The sequence below is a fragment of the Mustela nivalis genome (assembly GCF_964662115.1).
Source record: "Mustela nivalis genome assembly, chromosome: 1".
NCBI lineage: Eukaryota > Metazoa > Chordata > Mammalia > Carnivora > Mustelidae > Mustela > Mustela nivalis.
Window position 1 is genome coordinate 52,260,118 of NC_139020.1, and position 22,286 is coordinate 52,282,403.

The 22,286-nt window shown below is 35.9% G+C and overlaps 1 protein-coding gene across 12 annotated transcripts in view; it reads left to right on the forward strand.

The window, feature by feature from the left end:
* Window positions 1-21,523, forward strand: part of ALCAM (activated leukocyte cell adhesion molecule) — a 213,840-nt gene extending 192,317 nt beyond the window's left edge. For all 12 annotated transcript variants that reach the window (XM_082696746.1, XM_082696750.1, XM_082696753.1 and 9 more), the window contains 2 exons: window positions 17,471-17,586; window positions 19,066-21,523. In XM_082696746.1, coding sequence (XP_082552872.1) covers window positions 17,471-17,558 — 88 coding nt within the window. In that variant the 3' untranslated portion in view covers window positions 17,559-17,586; window positions 19,066-21,523. The remainder of the gene's footprint in view (window positions 1-17,470; window positions 17,587-19,065) is intronic.
* The last annotated feature ends 763 nt before the right edge of the window (window positions 21,524-22,286 follow it).

Genomic DNA, 22,286 nt, shown 5'->3' on the forward strand with positions numbered 1-22,286 from the left:
AGAGGGTAGAAACAATCTTTTATGTCCAGGTGGAACTTAGGAGTGCATTTGTTAACATACCTAGTGATATGTAGCTAACACACATTCCCCATTCCATTGGTATGAACTCCATATTTTTATATCTATTTCAGTTATGGAGAACTGCAGTAAGAAATGTTAGTAGTTGTGCTTGGCATTGTGATCTGGTATATTCATTGGAGAGAAGGTCTTATGATTCCTCTGTTGCTTTGAATCATACAGATTCTCACTGGAAGCTTTTTTCTTTACATTGGCTATTTTTTGATAATGAAAGTGGATGACTGATCATTTACCATATACATAGGGTATTAATTCACAGTTCCAGACATAAAGCATGAGTTGACTAAGTCTGCTTCATGTCTAGTTGTTAACAGATGGAAGAACATTAAAAAACTAGGACTGATTCAGTTATTACTTTTTGTTATTTTCTCCATTTCTCTCCATCCTGTCCTCAGAACATTGTTTTTAGCTCTGCAGGATGTTACCTCTTACTATTTGAGTTTCAAATCCTCTCTTGCATATCTTGTAGTACAATAACTATATAATAATAACAATAATAATGAAATAATGAAATAAATAATGGAATAATAATAATGATGATGAAAATTCAAAGAGCCAAAGATAAAGGAAAAATACAAAGGCAGCATGATGTAACTGTGAACCTGTTTAAGCATTTATTAAAACCATAATTTCCAGGTTGGTTGCATTGAAGAGACCCCTGACCGCTATATTTCTTACCACTAAACTGGACGGGAGCGCCAACCAGATATTTGTTGTCTCAAAATATACATTGTGTGAATCTTAGAAACTTACCAAGAGATTTACCTTTTGCAACTATGGAATTCATGACTATTTTCATGAAATTTTTATGTAACTCTAAAACTCACAAATATCCTGTCGGTTTTGCCTTGTGTAATGCTGTATTATTCCACTACTGTCTCAGAAAAAAACAGAAATGGTCCTAAGTTGGCAAAAAAGACTAAAGAGGACTTAACTATAAGCCTGAACTTGCAGGAAACAATATTATTTGTTTCTTAACAACGCTATTAAGCCTTTCTGGAATTTTTCTCATTAGTATCTCCTGATACATAGAAGAAGATCTTGCAAGAAATTTGATTTTAATTGAATTCTATTTCCAGTCAATACCTCTCTGAAATTCAGTATATGTTCCTGTGAGGGAAAATCAGCTCCCCACTGAATAATTTGAGAAAATAGTGCTTGAGCACCATCTATAGCACATTTTTCTTGACCTTCCTCATTTATCACTACATAAGCACCTATTAGTCTTTTTTCTTATTTTTTTTAACTCAAATCTTCAACAGTTTAATGAGTTAAATGCAATTAACCCTATTTCACGGTGTCCAAGTCTCTGTGAAATTAACCTGTTCAAGATAATGTGTGCAGTATATTATTCCATATCCCATATAATTTCAAATATATTTTGCTGCCTCAAGACTTCTTTGGAATCAAAATTTCATCTCTGACTTTGATTGCTGGTCAACGTTTAATATAGTGTAGGGGATGGGAGGGTGTGCTCTAATGTGCGGGACTGATGTGGCCTCTCCCCTTGTATTAGAAATTGGGCTAATCCAAATTCTGGGTTCTTTCTCTTTCCCTACCCATAGTTTAGCAGGCAGTCAGAAGCAGGAAGAAAAGAAAATGCCCCATTATTCTATCAAACTGTAAACAACAGAGTAAACTAGAGGGGAAATAAGATAATGTAGAAATGGTAGAGTCCCCATCCAGTCAATCACAAGGTCACTGGCCACTCAAAAGGCAGAATCATCCATCCATGACCCTCCCCTCTCCTGCTAGATAGTACCTGAAATGTTTCCAGAGGAAAGGGCTTGCTTCAAAATAAAATGTTTTCAGTTTTTTCAATTTCTAGCTGCCTGTATACATGCATTTCTTTCTTTTCTTTCCCTGTTCTCTGAGCCAGGCTATGTGCTATATACCAGCATTACCCATGTTAAGGAAACACTTTAGACTCTGAGGCTGAATACGTGTAGGTGGCATCCTGTTCTTGTGCATATTCAGAATTTTTGTGTTTATTTTAATTCCCACTTGTTTTATGTAATGGATGGTCCCCATATTCACTGTTGGCCTAAATGAAAGGCCATTTTTAAAAATTCTTACTGAGGACTTTAGAGTTCCCTATTTTAGTGGAGAGTTCCTATAGTATCTTAGAAATTCTAAGGATCTAAAAAGGAAAGTAGTAATAATAAGACCAACTCTTTATTCTTTTTTTCCTTCTTCAAATGCAGAAAATGCTGACTCCTCTTCTTCTGAGATGCAGGGACTAGACCCCTCCTCCCCTCTAACTCTTTAGTAAGCTTGGCTCAGGAGGAGGCTCACTCAGCTGAGAGCTGTGACCAGGGAAGAAAGAAAAATAATTGTACTCTTGGATATGACCTTAATTACCTGCATAGGTATCAATGGCCAGTTTGCTAAAAGTGGCAATTCCCTACTATCAAGTCCCAGTCTCAATACTGGTAGCCTTGGTGCCCTTTTGTGGTATCTGCCAGGCATGCTGTGAATGAGAAATCACAGAAAATGTCCCTCTACCTAGGAAGTGTTAATGGTCACTCCTGCTCTCTCTAGAACTAGAGTTTTCAGATTTGTTATACATAAACCTCCTTTTGGAACACCTAAGATTTTATGAACTCTTTCATGTGGGAATTATTTTAAGTGGGTATTGTTTTTGTTTTTCAACTGTACAACTCCATTATAACATTCTTGTCTTTTCAAATGTTACAACCTCCCAAGATGGTGATGTATTGCTTGTGCCTGCCACTCTCACCCTCCTTCACTCCGCCAGTCTCCTGCATCCCCCACGAAATTATGTTTTCATTGGGATATTGTTGATATACAGCACTGGCTAAGGTGCACAACATATTGATTTGATACATTTATGTATCACGATATGATTCCCACCAGAGCAGAGCATTAACTACCACCTCCCTCCTGTCACAGGATTGTCCTCTCATTTTGCTGTGAGAACATTTAAGATCTAGTGTCTTAGCAACTTCGAAGTATTAAAATGAAGGCACGCTTTGCTGACACCACCATCATTAGTCACCTGCCTTCTTCAAAGGAGATCTCGAAACAGATCTATCATATTGAGGGAAATACCACCAAAAATTGGGAAATTTCTGAAAAGTTATTTGAAAGCAAGTTGAACACTTAATAGTCACCATACTTATGGAAATAACACATTGCAAAGGGTTGAGACCTAAGTTTGAACTCCTTTCTGCTACTTAGCAGCTCTGTGCCCGTGGGCAGCAGCTACATGACTCCCTTCAGTTTGATTAACTTATGTAACCCACAAGGGGCTTTCCTAGACACCATCACATTGACCCTCACAGCAGCTCTGTTTAGCAGATCCTGTTATCCTCGATTCATAGATGAGCAAGCATGCTTCTGAGGAGGCATTTATCCAAGGACTTGAGGCTTAGACTTGACACATGAACCAGGCCCACTAACCCTAAGACCAAGACTTAGTCCATGACTCACAGATTAGACCTCTAGGGCTTCTTCCAGCATTATTGTGATTCTGTGATATAATTTTCTCTCCTATTTAAAGTTACAAAAAAGCCAAAAAATGAAGAAAGTTTAGGACAACCATAAAAATTTTGACCCAAGCACTCATTCTTTATAAATGCCTAAATTTGTCCTTCAAATCAATGAACACAAAAATAATTTTGCTAAAGAGAATGATTTAAATACGTTTGTCTTCCCTTCCATTAGTAGATGGATTTCTAACCTCTGTAACTCTTTCAAAGCTCTGAAATTTTCCAAAATTACAAAAGATACATTCATAAAATTAACATTTTATCAATTTCCGAACCAAGCCAAAATAATCAGAATAAATTTTAAAGGCTTTTCCCTGCTAGAGAGAGTGGGGTCTCTATAATAAAAATGGAAAAAATAGTAATAAATTCATGTAAGTCTTATATACATTTACTCAGTGATAACCTCTTTCTCCACCAGCCACACTTTCTCCGTTTCAATTTAGTACATTTCATAGTGGCTAATACTTAGCATATTTGTGTAACCTGGTGCGTGGATTCTGAGCAAGACCCCTGAAGTTTGAATCCTGGCTCTGCTCCTTACTAGCTCTGTGTCACAAGCAATCTTATTAGCCTCATTGGAATACAGAGATATCCTAAGGCTGAAATAATTTCATATCTGTGCCACACTTAGAACACTGCCTGGCATATTAAGGCATTATGAGAGTGCCAGCAGTTATTATTTTGGAGAGGGGGATTAAGAAAAGAAGGGAGATACTTGCTTTTCATTTACCATTTCTTAGACTGGTTTTTTGTTTTGTTTGGTTTGGTTTGGTAAACTTTAAAATAAAACAGTTCGTTTGAAGTTACTCAGCTCTCGCTTAACAAACATACTCTACAAATACTTCCTGTTATCCTAACAACCCCGTCTTTTTGTAATTCCAAACTGTGACCAGTGATCTTTAGCCTGATTCACCTGGACAAATATGTTGAAAGATCCTGTGATTTGCCCTAAATACAGCTGCCCTAGAGGTAATTCTAGTCCTCCCTTCCCCTTGATACCTCCTTCTTCCGTTTAATACAACCTGATGAAACCGTAGAAGCTACTCTCCATCTCCAGAGCAATAAACCCACCTAGAAAGTAAATAGAAAGCGAAATGCAAATGGTATGCAGTTTTTCACCATACATTTTGCCCGGTTCTTTCAGTTGCTGGTACAAGGCATATATTCTTTAGCTTTTCTCAGTATAATATTCTTGTATTAAGGTAAAATATGCTTACTTAAATGTGCAATTAAATCTGTTTTGATAAATGTCATACACCTTTGTGACCGTTACTGCAGTTACAAATTAGAGCAGCCCCTCTCCCCAGAATGTTCTCTTGGACTCTCTCTATTCAGCCCCACCAACCACATTCCCTTAGGCAACACCATCCTGATAGTTACCACCAGAGATTACGTTTACCTAATCTTGAACTTCATATAAGTGGAATTATACAGAACGTACTCTTTTGTGCCTCGCTTCTTTCATTTAACATAATGTTCCTGAGATACATGTATTAATGGTTTCATTTTTTGAAATTACTGAGTAGTGTTCCACTGTTAGAATATGTCACATTATTTTAATCCATTCTCTTGTTCATGAACATTTGGATAGTTTCCAGTTTGGGCTCTTATGAATAATATGGCTAAAAACATCCTTATACAAGCATTCTTGTGGGCATATGTTTTCATTCTCTTGGGTTAATATCTAGAAATGGAATTGCTAGGTCACAGGGTAAGATATTTTTCATAAGAAATTGCCAGACAGCTTTTCAAAGTAGTTGTTGAGTTCCTAATTCCTACCAGCTGTGTTTGAGAGTTTCCGTTCTTCTACATCCTTGCCTACATTTTGTCATTCTGTTTAATTTAGCTATTCCAAGAGGTGTGAAATTATATCTAATTTTGGTTTTAGCTTGCATTTCTCTGAGAGCTAATGATTTTAACCTCTGTGTACTTATTGGTCATCATTTTTTGTGCAATGACTATTTAGGTCTTTTACTTAACGATTTTACTGGTATTTGTTTTCTTGTGAATGATGTAAGAGTTTTTTACATATTCAGTATAAAAGCCCTTTGTTGTAGATGTATTCTGACTGTTTTGCCCTAGTTTGTGGCATGACTTCTTTTTCTTTTCTTAATGCTGTCTTTTTAATGAGCAGAAGTTTTTAATTTTAATGAAAAATTTAGGAACTTTTTCCTGTTATGTTTGGTGCTGTCTGTGCTCACTCTTCAAAATCTTTGCTTATCCCTAAATGGCAAAGATACTTTCCTGTCTTTTTCTAGAAACTTTACACATTGGAGGATATGACACATCTAAGATAAAGGTGGTTTATATGGATGATTTTTGCTTTTGCTACACATATAGTTGTTAACTGATTGTAGCACCATATGTTAAAAGGACTTTCTTTTGGCCTTGGAACATTTGTAGTAGCAGTAGTAGTAGTAGTAATGGTAATAATAATAGTAGTATTACTATTATTAATAATGTAATGTAAGTCTTTCAACTTTGGTGTTCTGCTTGTGTTAGCAATTTTATTTCTTTGCATTTTCATATAAATTTTAGCAACTTGCTAATTTCTATCAAAAAATTAAGAGCTCTGTGGGATTATGGTTGCTTTGAATTTACAGATCAGTTTGAGTAGATTGGAATCTTAAATTTGACCTCTTTTTTAGCCTTCTGATATATGAACATCATATATCTCTTCCTTTACTCTCCATTTTTTCTTAGCAATATTTTATAACTTTTAATGTAGATATTGACTTGTCTTAAAATTTATTCTTATGCTTTATGTCCTTTGCAGCAATTATAAATGCAGTTACTTTTCAGTTTTTATTTTCCATTTTTATAGTAGTATATAAAAACATGACTTTGTTGTTGAAATCTGTACAACCATCATCCTAAATTCACTTGTTAATTCTATAGATTGTTATATAGATTTCTATATAATCATTTCATCTGAAAATAGAGATAATTTTACTTCTTCATTTCCCTTCTTTATGCTTTTTATATTTCGTTTTCTTACTTTACTGCACTCATAGAGACCTCCAATACAATGTTGAACAGAACTGTTGAAATCCTTACATTTCTAATCTTAGAAGGGAACTGCTCAATATTTGCTATTATGTATGACAGTGGCTCTGTGTTTTTCATATGTGCCTATCCAAAGTTAGCCAGAGTGTGAGACTTAGGTACAATCATTCCAACTGCCATGGCTGCCCAAGACTTCTGACCCCAGATGGAAGGAGTTAGGGGTCCAGATACAGAGTTAGAGTTCATTTAAGAACACCTTCGCTTCTGATAACCAATTGAGATTGAGGGTTTCCCAAAACCATGCTCAAGTTTGATCAATTGCTAGAAATACAGAGTTTCCTGGAACCTAACATACTCACATTTATGTTCATTACAAGTAATGGATATTGGCCAAGGAAGAGAAGTGTAGGGCAGAGTGTGGGAGAATTCCACATACAGAGTTTCCTTTGTCTTCAGGGACCTGGCATTGGTGTGTGGCAAAAGCATGGAGTAGTGCCAGTCTGAGAAACTCACTTGAGATTGGCTGTGCAGTTTTTACTGGGGCTTGTTTATAGGGCATTACTGATTAACTACTTGTCCATGGTTAAACTCAAATTTCCAGCCTCACCCTTCCTTAGAAATTAGGCTGATATCACATGACCTAAAGCTCTAAACCATATCATTGCTCTTTCGGGTGTGGGCAGCCTTGGGCCATTGGGTGTTGATGGACCTATCCTAAGACATCTTCTCAGAGTAAGCTCTCAATTGTGATTGAAGAGACCCACCAGGAAAAGAAAGCCACTCCTTGCATTCATAGTATTCTATTTAGAGATGATCTCCACCGGAACTGAGGACAAAGCCCAGACCGCTTTTGGGGCAAGGCCAAATTCCTTACTACACAATGTCCTTTTACAGGTTAAAGAAATTTTTAAATATTCCTAGATTACTAAAGTTTTTATCACAAATTACTGTTGAATTTTCTCAAATGCTGTTTCTACATCTATATTATATCACCATTATTTGTACAAAAAATCATACTGTTTTCTTTTATTTTTTATTCTGATAAATTATGTTGATTGATTGTTGGATATTAAATGTCCATTTCATTTCAAGTTGTTGACATTTTTGCAAAAAGAAAAAATACCCAGAATTCCAAGTCTGTAGTGATAACACTTTGTTTTCTAATATTGTGAATTTGTATTTTGTTCCATTATACTCAGTCTTTTTGAAGAATTAATCATTTTCTTAAAATTTTAAATGACTTTCTTATTTATTTTGTTTTTATTTCTATTGCTTATAATTCAATTTTCATTCTTTTTGCTCTTAGGATTACTATTCTCTTCCAGTTGGAGTTCTCAACTTTCTTTTTTTTCTAATTTAATGAAGTCAATTAAAAATTTAGATAACTGATATTAGCCCTACTTTCATAACAAAAGCATTTAAATTATGAATTTTATGCTCAGCATTGTGTTAGTTGTATTCCATGAATTTCAGTGTGCTGTATTTTCATATTCATTCAGCTCAAAATGTTTTTGGATTTCCTTTGTGGTTTCTTTGGAGTCATGTAACTCCAAACAGTTTTAAATTCCAAACATTTCTCTGACTTCTGTTTTGTTAAGTCTTTTGAAATGCATTGATACCTATTGTTTTTTGGCCTACCATGCAACCATGTGGTATTACCTGGTGAATGCTAGCTGGGCACTTGAAAAAAAATACTAGGTAGTTGATGGGTACAATGTTCTATAGCTCTATGTCAGATTAAAGTAGTTAATAGTTTGTTTATATCTTCATATCCTAACAGATTTTTTTTTCTCCAAAATATATGAAATTACTTCGCTAGTACACTTGTGGTACTAGTGCTAGCTCAGTACTAGTTACTTTGTCATGATTGTGTATATGGGATTTTGGTCCACTATCAGCTTCTGAAATGGGGACATTACATTCTCTAAATAAGATTGTGTATTTGCCTATTTATTTCTCCTTTTAAGGCGGTCAGTTTTTGTTTTATGTTTTCATTAATGACATACGCTTACAATTGTTATGACTGCCTTATGTATTGCACCTGTTATAACTATGAAATTTCTCGTTATTTCTATAATGTTCCTTGTGTTGAATTTTACATTGCCTGATGTTAATATAGCTATATTGCATTCATATGCTTACTGTTTACATGTATATCTTTTTCTATCCTTTTATTTTAGTTTTTCTATCTCTGTATACTTAAAGTATATCTCGTATACAATACGATTAATGAAACTATGGCTCTCGAGTTGCTGCCTTACTCTGTAAATAAAGTTTTAGTGGTAGCACAACCATGCTCATTTCTCTACATACTGTTTGTGTTGTTTCACACTATAAGGCCAGTGTTGAAGAGTTGGAACACAAACCATATGGCCTACCAGTCCAAAAATATTTACTATCTGTACCTTCTAGAAAAAAATTTAACCCCTGGAATGTAGCATTTAGTTACTCTGCTTGCTTAGTACAGTCTGACAGTCCCTTTTAATTGGAGGATTTAGCCAAGCTACACTTGACTTAAGTATTGACATAATTACATTTAAGACCACCATCTCACTATTTGTTTTCTAGTTGTTCTCTTTTCCTCTTTTCCTGCTTTGAGTTATTTATATAAGTTTTAATATTACATTTTAATTTCTCTAATGGTCTTGTAACTATACCTCTTCATATTCTTTTATTGTGGTTGCTGTAGGAATTATAATAAAAGCTCTTGGGCGCCTGGGTGGCTCAGTGGGTTAAAGCCTCTGCCTTCAGCTCAGGTCATGATCCCGGGGTCCTGGGATCCAGCCCCACATCGGGCTCTCTGCTCGGCAGGGAGCCTGCTTCCCCCTCTCTCTGTCTGCTTCCCTGCCTACTTGTGATCTCTCTGTCAAATAAATAAATAAAATCTTTAAAAAAAATAAAAGTTCTTAATTTACAACAATCTACTCATGTAATAATCAAGAATCCTTGGAACATTATAAATGTATTTAACCTCTTTCACATAATTTTAGTCTGAGGTTTGTAATATATGCAGTCATAATGGATATGACAGCAATAACAAAATGGATGGAAGAAATTAAATGATTACAATTTTTTTTTTTAAGATTTTATTTGTCAGAGAGAGAGAGGGAGAGCACAAGCAGGGGAGTGGCAGGCAGAAGGAGAAGCTGACTTCCTGCTGAGCAAGGAGCCCAATGTGGGACTCTCCCAGGACCTTTGGATCATGACCTGAGCCAAAGGCAGATGCTTAATGGACTGAGCCACCCAGGTGTCCCTGAAATTACAATGTTTCAAGGGTCTTGTGCAATGCTGTATATTTCACATTAAATGATTGGTTGTCTTTATAAAAAATTGTTAAATAGTACTTAAATTTTATCACATATGTAAATAATCTGTATTCATTCTTGTACATCTTAGTTTCCACATCGTGTCATTTCCCTTCAACTGAAGAAGTTCCTTTTTAATACTTCTTTTACCATACGTCTGCTAGTGAGGATTTCTCTCAGTTTTCCTTCATCCAATTTAATATCTTATTTTTTTTTAATTTATTTACTTGACAGAGATCACAAGTAGCCAGAGAGGCAGGCATAGAGAGAGAGAGAAAGGAGGAAGCAGGCTCCTCGCTGAGCCGAGAGCCCGATACAGGGCTCCATCCCAGGAACCTGGGTTCATGACCCGAGCTGAAGGCAGAGGCTTTAACCCACTGAGCCACCCAGGCGCCCCTAATATGTCTTTATTGTCTTAATTCATAAGGTCTTTTTACTGAATATAAAATTCTGTGTTCCCATTCAGTTTTTCTCTGCTTGACTTAGTTCACTTAGCATAATACCCTCCAGTTCCATCCACATTGATGCAAATGGTAGGTATTCATCCTTTCTGATGGCTGAGTAATATTCCATTGTATATGTGAAACACATAATTTTTTTCTTTAAGATTTTATTTGTTTATTTGAGAGAAAGTGCCACAGAGAAAGGAGGAGCAGAGGGGAGGAGCAAAGACAGAGAGAGAAGCAGACTCCGCACTAAACAGGGAGCCTGATGTGGGACCTCGTCCCAGGACCCTGGGATCATGACCTGTTGAAGGCAGATGCTTAACCGACCAAGACACCCAGGCACCCCTGAAAGACATCATCTTTACCCATTGATCTGTTGAAGTTATATCTTGGCTCCTTCCACAACTAATGAATCATGGAACAGTACAACAAAAACTAGTGATGTACTATATGTTGGCTAATTGAACTTAATAAAAAAAATTCTGGGTTGAGACATTTTTCTTTCAGCATTTTAAAGGTGATTTGTTATCTCTGCTATGCATTTTTTTCCTTGATTAAATAGTCAGCAGTAAATCGTGTCATTGTTCCTCTGTGCAGATTTTCTGTTAATACTTCTAAGTCCTTCTCTTTATATTTGCTTTTGGTTAGTTTGATTATGGTATACTTAGGTGTGGTTTTCTCTGTATCATTCCTCCTTGGGGATTGATGAGCATTTTGGATCTCTAAGTTAATGGACATCAGTAAATCTGGAAATATTTTTCATTGTTTCGTCAAATATGTTTTCTGCCGCATTGTCTTTAGCTTCTTCTTCTGGGATTCCAATTATGCATACATTAGAGTGTTCAGTATTGCCCTACAGGTCGCTGAAGATCTTTCTATCCCTGTCAGCTTTACGCACAGTTTATGGGGGTTTTTTGTCCTCAAGTCACTGAGACTTTCTTCTGCTACCTCCAATCTGATAAGACAATTCAGTGAATTATTCATTATAGTTTTAAGTGGTAGAATTATTTTTGTTTACTTTTTTGCACTGGGATTTCTGTCTGTTCTCTCATTGTCACCACATTTGTCTTTCTGTCATTAAATACGTAATACAATAACTGATTTGAAGTTCTTTCCTGCTGTTTCCGAAATCTTTGTCATCCAAAGACATGCTCTGGACTTTGTGTTACACTTTTCTATTCCTCATATGTATGATAACTTCTTTAAGAATTATATATTCATCTTTTGGGGTTGATATGTTGTAGAGATTCTGTGTTCCATTGTATTCTTCTAAAGGATATGGATTGTTTTTCCTAGCAGACAATTAAACTTCTGGCTGATTTCCTTAATTTTGTGAAGGTGACACCTACATTTTATATGGCATGACTGTCTTGGTTGAATACTAGACTCTGCACATGATCTTTGGTTGGCTTTTCTGAGAAAGATTAAAGACTTTCGTTTGGTGCAATTGAACTCCAAACTATGTTTCTTTGTGTAGATAGTAGTAAAGTCTATGTCACATCTTTAAGCTTTCCAGCTGTTGCTTTCTGCTTGGCTAAGTGAAATTTTTCCCCTCCACACACATGGTTTAGGGATCATCCAAGGTGTTTATTGTGGTTTAAATTCATGTTTGGGGCTCTCTTCTGGGGCTCTGGGGCTCTCTTCTTTCTGAGATTTTTCCTCTTTGTTTTTAGTGTTTATTATAGTTAGCCAATGTCTCACCAGCTGGGAAGTGACTTTTGAAGAAAAATTAAAAGTAGAGCTCACTCAGTATAAGGATCAAATTTCCTTCACTTTCTACTTTCTTTTTGCCACTCTCAAGTGCAGTCGAATAGTGTATTCTTTATTTTTCTGAGAGTTTATAATTGTTATAAATGTAAGGATTAACACGTGTTTTTTTGATCAATGGTACCAGAGCATCTACTAGTCCATACTTTATTTCAAAGTTGTGAAATCATTATGTCCTCCACCTTAACATAACTTTTTTCTTGTCATATGGTACAAAGAAAGTTGAAAAAAATCAAAATTACAAAATTGATTTGTTACATTGCTAAATTTTTAAATTTAAAAACCTAAAAAATTTTCCTTTTTAGAATATGCATATAGAATATTGACCTTTTTATGTCATTCTAACTAGTGGCTCCAAACAAGTTGGAATTTTCACGTTAAAGGCAAAGAACAGTGGTTAATGAAATGCGTTTGAAAGAAAAAAGAGCAAGAGACAGAGATAGTTGGGGCGCCCGGGTGGCTCAGTTGTTAAGCAACTGCCTCGGCTCAGGTCATGATCCTAGAGTCCTGGGATCGAGCCCCTCATTGGGCTCCCTGCTCAGAGAGAAGCCTGCCTCCCTCTCTCCCACCCCCCTGCTTGTATTCCCTCTCTCGCTGTGTCTCTCTCAGTCAAATAAATAAATAAAATCTTTTAAAAAAGAGAGATAGTGAAAGGAAAAGTCTAGAGACGGAGGAAAAATCAGAGAGGTGAGAGAAGGCAAGGAGATTAAAAGGAAAAGAGAGAAGATGCTTTGAGACTCATGTGGCTTTCCTTGATTATCACGATAGCTTACTGATTTATAAAAACACGTATTTCTGGATATTTATTAGAATATATAAGTATTTATTAGAATATGTAGTTAGAAGCTATTAGAATAATCAAGGTATGTGATTCTGTATATAATTATTCAGTTTTATTGGAAATGACTGGACTAAGGAATCACTCAAGTACTGTCATTTCAACATAGTATTCTCTATTTTACCTTCTGTAAAAAAGCAGCTGGCTATGTATGGACTTTATATTGGTGAACACTAGTATCATAAGGAAATGCATATGAGATGTAATGAGGTCAGTTAATTCAATTCAATAAAAAAAATGTCCTTTGGTTGCCTGCCATATTCAGTCAGTATATTATATGCTGTTGGTAAAATAGAAATAAAGCATAGTGTTTATTCTCAAGGAGTTTATTCTCAAGTCAAGGAGATGAAAGAGTTTGGCTACATCTTGAACTGTCGTGGGACAGATGGCTTGAGATCTGGGTGGAGACTCTCCAAAGGGAAGAGCTGGATCTTCCTGCGTTTAAGGATTGAAGAAGGGGAGACATACTAGTATCTTAATCAGAAGCCTAAGAGGGCCAAGCCTTAGGAACAGGGGTGAACCAAAGGTAGACTCTTACTAAAACTGCAACTGAGCCTTAACCTAGTTCAAGCCTATCCTGAACTGGATTGGTCCCCACCCTGTCTGCTTAACAAAGGAAAAGAGAAACCTTACCTGATGGAAAATGACATTTTGTGGCATTGCTCTAGTTCATTTATATAGATGGTGTCCTGGGAGATGAAAAGGACTAACTGTGAAAATAGTCAAGAAAATACAATCAATAATCAAGAGAAAAAGTAGACAAGCAGACCCATGCATGATTTGGACTTTGTAGTTAATAAATAGACAAGGACATTAAAGTAACTATAGATAATATATTGAATGTGGAAGAAAAGACAAAGGAGATGAATGAAAAAGAATTAAATTATGTTTCTAAATAACTTAAAATCAAATTGACATTTAGACCAGAAAAATATAGTATTAGAAAATAGGCCTCTGGTGGGTGAATTTAAAAGCAGATTGGTGGGGTGTGCAGTTGGTTAAGTGGCTGACTCTTGGTTTGACTCAGGTCAGATCTCAGGGTCCTGGGATTGAACCCGGCGTTGGGGTCCATGTTCAGTTGGGAGTCTGCCTCTCCCTCTGTCTGCCACTCTCCTTGCTTGTGCTCTCTCTCTCTGACAAATCAGTAAATAAAATCTTTTAAAATATAAAAAAGTAAAAGCAAACTGGCCATAGCAGAACTCAAAAGAAGTAAGCTGTAATACAGATCAATAGAAAACACTTAGATTGAAGGGCAGAAAGGAAAAAAGAATAAGTAAGACACATGAGAGACAAGAAACATGGGGCACATAAGGAAGATCTAACTTATGTATAAGTAATACACTGCAAAGAACAAGAATGCCCATCATGAGTAAAATAAGGAAATAAATCATCATTTGTTTACCCAATCATAAGCTCTGTAGCAATGAGAACAAACAACCTATAGCTACAATCAACATTATCTGTGAAGGTCACAAACATTAGTTTGAGTTAAATGACAAGTGGCCAGGAATGAATACATGTGGTATGACTCCATTTATATGCAAATTAAAAGGACAGGTAAAGCTTTCTTGTGAGACGTCAGGATTGTGGTAACCATTGGAGAGGTGGTCGTGACTGGAAAGGAGCATAATGGGGGTACTTCTGCATCTGCAACTCTTCTGTTTCTTGAGCTGGGTACTGGTGACATTCAAGCATCCAGTTTTTGAAAATTCATTGAATTGTATGCTTATGATAGATACATTATCTTGTATGGATGTTAGTCTTCGATCAGACTTTTTATTTTATTTAAAGATTTATTTACTTGACAGAGAGAGAGAGTGTGTGTACTCATGAGTACGATGGGGAAGGGCAGAGGGAGAGGGAAAGAGAGAATCTGAAGCAGGCTCCACGCTGAGCATGGAGCCCAACACAGGGTTCAGTATCTTAATTCTGAGAGCACAACCTGAGCCTAAACCAAGGGTAGGACACTTAACCAACTGCACCACGCAGGCACCCCCAACGAAACCATATTTTAAAGGATTCATTTTATTTTATTTTATTCTAATGATTTTTATTTATTTATTTATTTGATAGACAAGCAGGGGAAGCTGCAGGCAGAGGGAGAAGGAGAAGCAGACACCCTGCTGAGCAGAGAGCTCAATGTTGGGGTCTTTCCCAGGACCCTGGGCTGGTGACCTGAGCCAAAGGCAACCACTTTAACTGACCGAGCCACCCAGGCACCTCCAAAGGATTCACAGATTTATTTTAAAAAGAAAATGATTCATAGATTCATAGAAAGTCAAAGCTCCGTAAAGAGTCCTTAGAGAACATCCTAATTCACCATCCCTCCATTTTATGGTTGAAGTTACTAAAACTTTATGTTATCATTAAGTAATTTGTTAGTCAAAGAGACTAAACCTCAAATGATCTGTGATACACATAATATGATACATATAATGTAGACAGCATATGTATCTTATACTTTACATAGGAAATTATTTTCTATATATTTTATTATGTACTATATATTTTCATATAAAATATATGGGAGAGAGAGCGATGCCATCTACTTCATTCTTGCTTTTGCCTGGAAGATACTTATGATAAGGAAGGAAGTTGTCATTCACCGTGGTGTACCATTTTACTGCAAGATGGAAAATATTTATGTGATAATATGATATAAGTCAAGACATAAAATGAAACTCACAGCATGTCTTATTTACATTTTTAAATGTCTGTTGTAAAATTCTGTTACACATTTTAGCACTTAGTCATGTTGGCAGAGTTTGGACTTGCTCTCCTGCCTTATGAATGGACTTAGAAGGCTGCAGTTTAAGCTAAACTAAGAATTTTTAAATCACAAATTAAACTTGTGCTAAATATAATGAGTGTCCCAATTTAAATAAGCCATATGTCTTTATCTCACTTGTACATATATCATATACCATTACTTATCTCTTTCTAGTAAAGCTGTGATTCTTAGCAAATGAGTTAAGGAATTCTATTTCAATAATAGAAATACTTTTAGGGGGAAGTTAGTAAAAAAAATTTTTTAAATAGTAAAAATACTTTTAAGGGAAAAATGGAGTTTTCTCCTCAGCTTCCTCAACACATCTGGAGATAAATATATGTGTGTGTGTGTATATATATATATATATATATTTTTTTTTTTTAAGATAGTAATATTACTAGGGATTATATGGCAGTAATAATTAACTTGAAGTACCATATCCGGGCAGTTCCACTGACATGCGTATAACAGGGAGGAAGGGAGGGAAGGAAGGAAGGAAATGGTACACTTTTTTTTTTTTAAGAGTTACTTATTTATTTTAGAGACCGAGAAAGAGGGAGAGAGAATCTGAAGTGGACAGCGGAGAGTGTGGAGCCCAGTGCCGGGTCTCAATCTCGCAACTCCTAAGACCCTGAGCCAAAACCAAGAGTCAGACACTTAACCGAGAGTTCCACCCAGGAACTCCAATGGCATCCTTTTGCAATACAGTCAGGATTTCTCCTGAGTCATCCCCAAACCACCGGATATAGCTGATCTCAGCTTTTAAAAGATAGAACCCAGTCATGTGGAACCGTGGCACCCACTTGGGCACTGGTTTTCAAATCGTGGCTTGCTCCAGAGCCACCGGGAGGTCTTGTTAATCAGGCTGCTGGTCCTCTCCCCAGAGTTTTTGTTTTCACTGTTCTGTGGCAGGGCCTCAGTTTGCACTTCCGTCCTGTCCCCAGGGGGTGCTAATACTGCCGGTCTAGGGACGCAGTTTGAGAACCATGATGTTAGAGGTGCTCTAGCTTCTGCTGCCAAAGTTCTGTCATAAACTTGCATCCCTTTCTAATCTTGCGTTTGATTTATTTGATAAAACAGGGGCACCTGGGTGGCTCAGTGGGTGAAACGTCTGCCTTTGGCTCAGGTCATGAACTCAGGGTCCAGGGATCGAGTCCCACGTCAGGCTTCTTGCTCCATGGGAGCCTGCTTCCTCCCTCTACCCCTGCTTGTGCATGCACTTTTCTTTCTTGCTTTCTCTGTCAAATAAATAAATAAATAATTTTATTTGATGAAACAACTGATAAACCAAGATATAGGACATTAGTTCAATCTGGATACATAATAGGGAATATTAAAAGGGAAACGCCCTAATAAAACTCCCTCGGAAAAATTTTGCAGCATGTTTTTACCCAAAAGGAACATTTTGATTATTAAATGATAATTACTTCCCAGAAAGTAGAGAGAAAAATAACCCAGACAAAAACACAATGCGACCAAGTATGTATCATCTGTGTTCAGAATAATCAATTGCTTTTTCTCCTACCATATATTTAATGCAACTCCGCTACCAAGGTAATTGCACTGGAATGTGTTCTGTTCCAGTTGAGGCTCACCGCTGTGGAATTGTTCGCTGTAGTGGTCTGCCTGTATTAGATGTAAAATGTTTGCTTTTCAGAGATACATTATGTGAACCCTAAAATTAAGAAGAAAAACAAGGTTAAATTCACATGTGTCAACATAATGATATTTATTTAATCTTCCTACAGGACTGCATCAAAACACGTTAACAAGGACCTTGGTAATCTGGAGGAAAACAAAAAGTTAGAAGAAAACAATCACAAAACAGAAGCCTAAGAGAGAAACTGTTCTAATTGTTGTCCAGGTGGGTAGGCTGTGTGAGGTTTCTAGAAGTAATTCCCAGGCGAATGTCATATATCCCACGAGAGAAAAGGTAAAACCTTGACATTAAGTCACTACAGAATTGCAGCTTTCAAAACAGGAGGAGAGTTCCTCCAGAGGACACTTTGTGGTAAGTCAGAAAGGTGTTCTCATTAGAATGGAATCTCAACGGTCTCCCCAACCTCTAAAAAATAACCATTATCCTCTGAATAATTAAAGTCAATCTTGAGATTGTAACATTCAATTAGCATTTTGTATTCTAAGGCCAAAAATTTTGCTGAGCGCAGAGAAGCTTAATTTTATAAATTGATATTTTGCTTGGATGAGAGCTAATTCTATTACTTCAAATTTATTTTAAAAAGCAATTAGAGTAACTTTTAAATATAAAAATTTTAATCTAGGGATTTAATACTTACAGGTGTCCGTGTATATATGCAGCCATTTCCCAGACTATTTTCCTGAGAAGCCTAACAAATTTGTGTAGACCCTTAAACACTTCTGCAGATAGTATGTATATTATATGTGTGTTGCCATATATGTATCTACATGTGCACATATATGTATGTGTATAATGTATATATTAATGCTACATATATTGCATATATTTATATGTAATAGCTATATGAGTATTATTTTTAAAGTCAGTCTGAGAAAGAAGTCTTCCATGGTATTGCCACTTGGATTTTGAGCTTTTCATTTTTATTTATGTTCTCTTGAGCCAACCAAAAAGAGAAGCCATTTGAACAAATGATTTTGTGTGTCTTTGAGAATAACTGTTGCTGTAGCTTGCTCCTTTGATGTAAAAATCCCCAACAACCACAGTGAAACTTTGGTTCATTATAAGTAAAGCACAAGAAACGATTTGAGTGGGTCACCCAAGGGAGGAAGTATGGGAAAGAATTATAAATGGAAGGATGCACACAGAAAAAAAAAAAAGAAAAGAATAATTGCAGTAAGAAATTTTTAAAATCTGAAAACCAGGACCTCAAATGGATTGGGTGAAAGAAGTAAGAATTTGGTTCCTTCCCCTCATCCTGCTGTCCATTGGAGGCCAAGTAGGCAACATCCCTGCCTGATTTTTTTTTTCCTGCCTCTGTAAATAAACTCTGTAGAGTTTATTCCTCAGTCCTTTTTAAACATAGATTTTGCCTTCTTCAAAATTAGATAGAGTGAATTTTCAAAGAAAAATTAAGCTTAAAGACAAAACCTACAGAATGAAATATTTTCCTGAAAAACCCTCTAATCTTCATATGAATTCAACAATTTTCACAAAAATAAAGACGCTCAGCAACTCCAAAAAATTATCTGTAGAAGGCCTACAACAATGCCTGAGACTACAGATGGGTTTATGAAAGGCTCCTGTAACATAATTTCTAACACTTTTAGTACAAAGCATCTGTTGATGGTGAAAAATGATCACTATGGTAACTTAACTAAATTGTGTTTTTTTTCATCATTTCAGAGAAAAAAACTATATAGACCAATTGAAGCATGAACGTGGATTGTATTTAATACATATACAAAGACATTGACAGCAATTCATGGTTCAAGTATTAAGCAGTTCATTCTACCAAGCTGTCACAGGATTTTAGAGAATTATCTCAAGTAAAACAATGAAATGAAATTACAAACAAAAACAAGTTTTGGCAGCCATGATAATAGGTCATATATTGTGTTTGGTTTGATTTTTTTTTTTCTGTAAATGTCTGCACTGAGGATTTCTTTTTGGTTTGCCTTTTATGTAAATTTTTTACGTAGCTATTTTTATACACTGTAAGCTTTGTTCTGGGAGTTGCTGTTAATCTGATGTATAATGTAATGTTTTTATTTCAATTGTTTATATGGGTAATCTGAGCAGGTACATTTCTGATTCTGATTGCTATCGGTAATGCCCCCTAATTTTCTCGCAAGCACCTAAATCCCAAAGGTGGCAGCTTGCGAAGACTGGGGACGCACACATTGTTCTATTCGAAAGCTGTGATTTATTATCACAAGAGAGGGGGAGGCAGAGTCAGCCTGATAAGCTGCAGATGAATTGATTCTGCGCATGCGCCACCCGGTGACTCTTGGAAGTAAGTCACACATGCATATGGACGCAGATACGCAGTAATGGTACTCCCAAACTGACAATTTTGCCTATTCTAAACAAGACATAACACAGAATTTGGGTAGCACTTACCTTTAGAGACACCTGCTAATAAATTATTTTCTGTCAAAAGAAAAAAAAAAAAACAATGTGTGAGAGACCATTTGGAAAAATCATGGAGAACATTCCCATTTTCACAGATCACAATGTAAATCACTAATTAAAAATTGGTGTTAAATCCTTTGGGTTATCCACTGCCTTAAAATTATACCTATTTCCTTTAAAAAAGATATCAGTCAGAATTGGAGATTTTTAACAGTGGTCATTATCAAAGCTGTGTTATTTTCCACAGAATATAGAATATATATTTTTTTCGTGTGTGTTTTTGTTAACTACGCTACAGATACTGAATGCACCTTGAGATAATTTAGTGTTTTTAACTGGTACATAATTTATCAAGCAGTACATGAAAATGTAATAATAAAATGTCTATGTATCTTTAGTTACATTCAAATTTGTAACTTTATAAACATGTTTTATGCTTGAGGAACTTTTTAGGGTGGTAGTATAAATTGGAAACTTTTTGAAGTAGACTGGATAAAGGCCAATAGCTACTTGTGACTAGACTTTTAAACTTTGCTCTTTCAAGCAGAAGCCTGGTTTCTGGGAGAACTCTGCACAGCCATTTTTGTCCCAGGATTTACATAACTTTACAGGGGGAAAAAAAAAAAAAACGAACATCAGATTTCCAGTTAAAAAACTATTCTTTCGGAGGAAAAGGAAAACTGGTGTTTGTTTTTTTAGACTGATGGGATACAAAATTATGAAGGCAATTAAAATAAATAGAAGATAAAGTCAGAAGGAGATTGGGAATAATATTTGGCCACTTCTGCATTATTTAGAAACACATGTTATTGTACATTTAGTAAACTGTTTATTGTTCTGAGCAGTAGTGACTCAGTTTAATAAAAGCTTCCTGTAGTGCATTGATATGGATTAAATACATAAAATATCCTATTAGACTCAATGCTGTATAAAATATTATGGGGGAAAAGAAAATATGTTACTTTGCCTCTAAACTTAGATTTATTAAAGTTTTATTTGGCAGGAAAAAAATTGAAACTTGGTCAATATTTAAACCAAAGTGAAAGGGGAAAAACCAAAGTTATTTGTTCTGCATGGCTCAGCCATTCTGTTATCTCTGTAAATACTGTGATTTCTTTTTTTTTTCTTTTCTCTTTAGAATTTTGTTAAAGAAATTCTAAAATTTTTAAACACCTGCTTTCCACAATAAACCATGAACACTAAAATGAAGTTACTTCCCTTTAAATATTTTTTCTTTTTTCTTTTGGTGTGGGAGATCAAAGATTCAAAGTCTAACTCCTAAGATATATTTACAGAAAGAAGCAATGTCACAACAGAGAGGGTAATACTACAATTATTTCTTGGCTTCCACTTGCTATAGTTAACTAAGTCCAGAATCAGCTGTCAGAACCTAGAGAGCAGAACCTTCAAAACTCAGAGCTCTGGACGGAAAGCAGAAAGTTTGCCAGGGAAAAAGCGGACAGAATTATCACTGTTGAATCAATGCCTGAATAAAAAGCGGTTTATTTACGTAATGGCAGCCGGACGTACATCGAGGCTGGGAAGGAAGATAATGCACAATCCACAACTTCTGAGGTTGCATCTCTCCAGCTTTACTCTTTGGCAACAAGGAGACAGGTTTTGCCAGTTCAAGTTTCACTTTCTATCTGTGATTACAGGAATTGTATGTGGAAATGGATTAACATACCCGTCTATGCCTAAAAGATAATAAAAATGAAATACGTCTTCACATCTCTCTCATAGTCGTCGTCTTTTTGTCTAAACTAGGCTGTCTATGTGTAGAAAGCCGTTGTCTTTATTAAAGAGGGGCCAAAACTCACTGTGACTCTTCATAGCTCTGGACAGGGAATGCAGCAAAATAAAATCACCCGCGCCTTCCTATTATGTCAGGCGGACCCCCTTATCTAGATTTCAACAGTGATTGGTTCTGTAATGTGTGTGTTTCTGTCTTCAGTGATAGGAGTGTACTTTTGTGGGTTTCACATGTGGCTGTCCTAGAAACTTAAGAGGACACTCTTATTTCTTCACTTCCACCATTAACACACCATTCACCTTGCCCTTTGGAATTACCTAGGCATGAACTTTCATAAAAATGCTTTCCCTTCAAAATAAGATAAAGACAGCCGTGTATACCTCAGAGGAAGAGATCAATATTTATTGAGCCAATATTGTGTACTAGGGCCATCCCTACATTATCTTATTTAATCCTTAATAGTTGTAAATAGTATTAAATAGTCTCCCAGTTAATAGCTGAAAACTAAAGCTTAGAGAGGTTCCATAGCTCTCAAATACATTTATTTGGTAAGTTGGATATTAAACCTCACCTGATTCTAAAGGTCATGCTCGTCCTAGTCTACTGTAGTCCCCACATTTCTTTAATAAATGCGTCTTTTCATAAAATGCAAAATTGGGAAATACCGATACATGAAAGGGTTATATCATCTTTAAAGAATTATTCTCAGATGTTCAAATCATATAATAGGCCAATACAT